Here is a 5,565-nt window from a genome sequence, read left to right as displayed (position 1 = left end):
ATGTCTTTTTAAGCCATTTGCCTAAAGTCATGCACTTAATAACGAAGGAAGCCAGACTAGATGCAGAGCAGTTTTCTTTCTATTTCCCCACCCTCATCCTGCCCAGCCCTGCTTCTCCTCCACTGTGAGACTGTTCAAGGGGTGGGTGATCAGAAGGAAGGACCAAGTTATTTTTAATGAAACATGAGGGAACATTCAGTATCCTGAGTCATTCTTTAGGAGACTCATATCTATGAATCTGGATTCCTCAGACATGAAGTAATGATGGTGTTACTATCCAGTATAGCACAGGATACCTTATAACACTGGTCAAAACATGTTTACAATTTTCTAGAGAAAGCCTACGTAATACCTTGGGCAATCTACCCTTTCTACTCTTCTAATAAAATTGGATATTTGGCATACAAATCTGACCTTAAAGCAACTTTGCAGTGGGAAGAAAAAGATATTATCGGCCAGTTGACAACATTTTCTCTAACCTTCAGCATCTTGGTAATCATGCTTTTCACAACCAATAAAACATGAGGAACCAAAGGAGGGAACTGCCAGTTTTAAAGTTACTGGTTTGAAATGGAGGTGATTTATAGCTTCTAACAGAACTTTCCTCTTTCCACTCTGCAACAGGCACCCCCTACTCAATATGCCTCAAGCTCTCATGCCTCTCCAAGGCACCATCCCACTCCAGGCCACGGTTTGAGACTGCATTTTCTGATACATAAATTGATTTTACTGGACGGAAACATAATTTCTCTGAAGTCTCTTCTAATTTCTTTCAAACCCTAAGGCTGATGATGAGCTTACTTTGTTCAGAAATAATACCCCTACATTATATGACTTCTAAACCAACCAAACCTTAGTTATGTCAGAAATAAAAAGAAAAGAAACCCACAGCAAAATATAAAGCCATGTGGTTATGATTTTTCCTTTAGAAATATGACTTATGTTATTTCTGGGAATTAGGTCTGCAGATTTTAGTGTAGCATGTTTTTATTAAAATTCCGTATAAAACAATTCATAGCTTTTGCATGTAGCAATGTGAAAATGCAACTAGAAACACAGTCTTGTACTCAACAGATCGATTTATCTTATATTTGTTCTAATAATTTCTAGTTGGATTTGGTCAGTGGGCTGAAAAGTCCATTACAGGAGTCAGGCTGCATGCTCAGGATGAAACAGGAATGAATTGGATGGACTTGGAAGATTTAGCTGAGTCCTTCCACGCGCCGGTCCTATATGTGGGGCTTCGGTTGTTAGTGAAGGAAGTCTGTTTTCGGCTCGTACTGTCAGAATCTTCTTTGTTGAATGTTTGCTTCATGTTTTGGCAGCATGGGAAGCTTTGGATACAGTCTTGCAGGAGATGGCCACTAAAAAACATGTATATCCAGGGATTGCAGCAACTATTCAAGGAAGCCAGTAATGCGGTGATGGTGGTGGCCGGGTTTTCCGACTCTGTATGGAAAACATAAGGGGAGAGCATTTAACTAGTCAAATGCAAGTGACAGCCCTGGATAAACTCATTTTTCTGTTGGTTCATGAAAGCTGGAAAATCTTATGGGTCAATATAGAAAATAAAGTATTTTGTTTATCAGTCAGGGAAATGGTTGGTGAATGGAAATTGCTTGGTTGTAAAATATTTTCGTAATTAATATTTTTATTGAAATTAATTAAATTGAAATTAATTCAGGTATTTTAAACCACTATTAAAATATTTAAGTAGAATGAGTGGGACTTTCAAGAGGTTAAGAATATTAAATAACTTAATAAAGTTTTGAATCCTTTGTGTTAGCACTAGCGTGTGCTAATGAACACAGCACTTAGAGAATGGCTTCCATTTCAGTGAAATTTCTAGAGGCTATAGCCACATATACCAAATTATATCTATCCTGATAACTCAGGCAAAAGTATGACATTATGGACCATGTTTAGTTGTTTTAAATTTTTTAATATTAAACATATTCTTGTAATAAGAAATCTATACCGAAGGGGATAGTTGAAATAGGTCCCTGAAAGATACAATATTTAGTTGTTTCCTTTGGTTAATTAGAAGCTTCGTTTGATTTTAAAAGAAAACCATCTTTGATTGTGGCTTGAACAATTAAATTATATTATGAAGAACAGATAAATTAAATTCCAACAGTCCTTTGAACTATTTTTTGTGTATTTGCACTGGTAAACTACATAAATATAACCTTTCACCATAGAACTATTGCACTGAGAATATACCTTTTCTAAAGATAAGAATAATAGGCAAGCACTGATTTTCCCTTATTAATTATGAACTTGGGTCTTCTCACTCTTGTTGTGCCAGAATAAATTACAGGTTAGTTAATCAAACTTTGTGCTAAGATGCTACTCTTAAAAAGGTGATCAGGATCCGTGACTAAGACTGTATTCAAAAAGAATGGAAATCATCGACATACCTGTGCACAAGTGAAGAATTTTTTAGTAATTGTGTCTGAATCCTGTTAAAGCAACAAATAGGCTGAATTTTTTATTTGGTTGGCAATAATTAAGAGGCTGCCAAGATCAAACAAGACAGGAAATATAGCATTTATGTTGTATTTTTCATCATCAGTGCTATTATAGCCATGACTTTTATTTGTTTGAATTAAATTCACTCTCAAGTGTTTAATTTGTACATACAACTTTCAAAGTATATCACAAATACCCCCTAGCCCAATCCCAAATAACAAAAGGAGACACTTCTTCCCAGATACCTATTTCCCAATTACAGTTGTTGTCAGTAACATTTCTGTAATATATTTGATGTGAAAAAAAATTTTTTTTTTCCTTATCAAAGGAAATTTTTTTTCAAGATACAATATTAAATAATGCTTTTGGGGGTAAGTTCTTATGAAGCTGGTTTTCCTAGTTTGTGAAGGAATTAAAATCAGACGAGCTAGTAGGTGCGGAGGACATTCTCAGAAAACTACAAGAGTTGTGTGGAGAGATGTACAGCTGTGTGGTCAAGTTAGTGCTGAAAGACTAATGAATCAGTCTAACAAATTTAGAGTTTATCAATAATCCTGCTTTGAAACACTGGGGAGAAAAAAGTGTTAAAGTAATTGTAGGAAAAAATCAAAACATTATGATAAGAAATGGAACACTAGCTAAATGCCAAATTAAAATTACTGACTTAAGAATCTTTCTTCAACACATTTAATCTTCATACCCCCAGGACCTAGCATAAAATCTGGTACATAATATGCATAATTATATTTATTGACTGGATGAGGAATAAATAAAACTGTTTTCAAATTAAAAATATGTCCGTTTTACTCTTACTTTGGGGCATTTCTACAAAAATTTTACATTGCGATACTTTTCACAAACTAGCAAAAAGCAGTTGTGACAGTATACATATTTCTCGGAATCCAACAGACTTGAAAGCAGGGTATTAACACAGCGGTTAGTGCTTTGGCAAAAAGTCATTATTCTGTTCTGTAATTGCGCGGCTGACTCTAGGGCACAGTTTTCTGGATTTGTGGTCTCAGGAGCTCGTTACAGATGCAGATTCCTGGGCCCCATTCCAGATCTACTGAATCAGAACGTCTGGGGTGGGGACCCCACGACTTTGGCTTTTAACAGTTCCGCTCAAGATGTGATTCTCATGCACGAAGTTTAAAAACTATTGCCCTGGAGGATATTATGAAAAGAAACTCTCTCCCTTCCCTCCCCCCCCAAGCACACAGACCCCATCTGTGCACCTTACTCCATCGTCCCGACACCTACCGACCCAGGGGAAATTCTTATCCCAGACAGACCACATCTGGATGATGAAGAAGGGCGCCCAGCAAACGATGTAAGCCGTCACGATCACGAAGGTCATCTTCACCGTGCGGATCTTGGCGCGGGAAATTGTCTTCACGCTGCTGACACACGGCGCGAGCAGGAGCCCTTGGTGGAAGGCGCCACCTGCGCCCTCCGCGCGGGCGCCCTCGCCCTGGCGCACCGCAGTCTTTCCGCGGACGTTGCGCCAGATGTGGTAGCAGATGAAGCCGTAGCAGGTGCCCAGGCTGACCACGGGCGCCACGAAGATGCTGCCGGTCATCCAGGTCACGTAGGCGGGGAGACCCCAGGGCTGGATGAAGTTGGCCCAGCAGTCGTAGGCCTTGGTGACGTTGCTCACTTCGACCACGGAGAAGACGAAGTACTGTGGAGTGCTCAGCACGAAGCTCAGCACCCAGGCGGCGGCGATCATGAAGCGCGAGCGGCGCGCCGGCTGCTGCAGCGTCTTCAGCGGGTGGCACACGGCGATGTAGCGGTCGGCGGTCATGACCACCAGCATGTACGCCGATGCGAACATGGCGAACACCTGCAGGTGCTTCACCACGCGACAGAGCCCGTCGGGTCCGCGGAAACGGTAGGTGATGTCCCAGCACAGCTGAGGCAGCACCTGGAAGAGAGCGACGGCCAGGTCGGCCAGGCTGAGGTGGCGGATGAAGAGGTGCATGCGGGACGTCTTGCGAGGCGTGCGGTGCAGCGCCAGCAGCACACTGCTGTTACCCAGCACGGCCACCACGAAAATCACGGCCAGCACGGCGATCTCCAGCTTGGCCAGCTCCTCGTTGCGCTCGTCCGCCAGCGGGCTGTCGTCTTTCCCGAGCGCCTCCGCTTCCCCGCTGGTGTTGGCACCGCTGGCGGCCAGAGGCCACCATGGGCTGGAGTTGCCCCCGGGCCCCGCGCCGGGGCTCCCGGAGAAACTCATGCTGCCCATGCAGCGCCTCCTCGGCCTCGGCGGAGGCCCGCTCCCTTCCCGCCTGCTCGCGCGGTGCGCTCCCTCCTTGCAGCGCTCACCGCGAGCCGGGCTCTGCTCGCTCTCTTGCGGGCGTCTCCGGGCGCAGCGTGACCCACCAGCCAGCTCAGCCGCTCTCGGTCGAATTGCCCGCCCCTTTGCCTGCGCTGCCCTGTCTCAACTCGGGGCGAAGCTGGGGAGGTGCGCTCCGAGTCTCTGAAAGCACTGGGCTCCAAACTCAAATTACTGATGTGGAGTTTGTTTCCCCAGATCGCGCTCCCTCTCGCCCCAGTGGTTGGAGACTGCTCGGTGCCTACACTCGCTGCCTCCCTTCCCTCTCCCCTGGGGGTTTTCTTTTTTCCCCCCTCCCTACGTTGGTGATTTGTCCTCTTTGCATCGCTGCTGCAGGGGTGGGGCTGGGAACTCGCGGATTACTTGGCGTAATAGGGGGTTGACCGTGGCGCTTTCCCTCTCTTCTCTTCTAAAAAAAACCTTGGAGATCTGGACGTGTCATGCCTTTTCAGGGTTTACCATCATTTCCTCTGGCCTCCCTCAAGGGTCACCTTAGCCCCCGCATTTGACTTCAACAGACGCTGGCAACATGATACCCAGAAATCCCGAGTCCACCGCCCGCGCGGGTGCTCTTGATGCTGAACTTGGCGCGGGTGCTCTTGATGCTGAACTTGGCGCGTGTGCCCACCTGCTTCAGCTTGCGTGTCTCCCTCCGCAGCGAGTCCGCCCATCGCGGGGAAGCCAGTCTAATTTTATTCTCAGGGCGACTTGGCTACGGGAATTTCGTCTCACACCAACCCCGCTCCTCTCCACCCTCC

At 45.2% G+C, this 5,565-nt stretch overlaps 1 protein-coding gene across 1 annotated transcript; it reads right to left on the bottom strand.

Annotated features, from left to right (window-relative positions):
* Window positions 1–982: 982 nt before the first annotated feature.
* On the bottom strand, window positions 983–5,313 carry AVPR1A (arginine vasopressin receptor 1A). The gene is made up of 2 exons (XM_061205052.1): window positions 3,733–5,313; window positions 983–1,449 (listed from the first exon to the last, which is right to left on the bottom strand). Exons 1-2 carry the CDS (start codon window positions 4,715–4,717, stop codon window positions 1,163–1,165), a joined length of 1,272 nt encoding a protein of 423 aa, XP_061061035.1. The 5' UTR covers window positions 4,718–5,313; the 3' UTR covers window positions 983–1,162.
* Between the last annotated feature and the right edge of the window lie 252 nt (window positions 5,314–5,565).

Source organism: Eubalaena glacialis, chromosome 11 (assembly GCF_028564815.1).
Source record: "Eubalaena glacialis isolate mEubGla1 chromosome 11, mEubGla1.1.hap2.+ XY, whole genome shotgun sequence".
Lineage (NCBI taxonomy): Eukaryota > Metazoa > Chordata > Mammalia > Artiodactyla > Balaenidae > Eubalaena > Eubalaena glacialis.
This window is presented reverse-complemented; position numbering and strand designations above follow the sequence as displayed.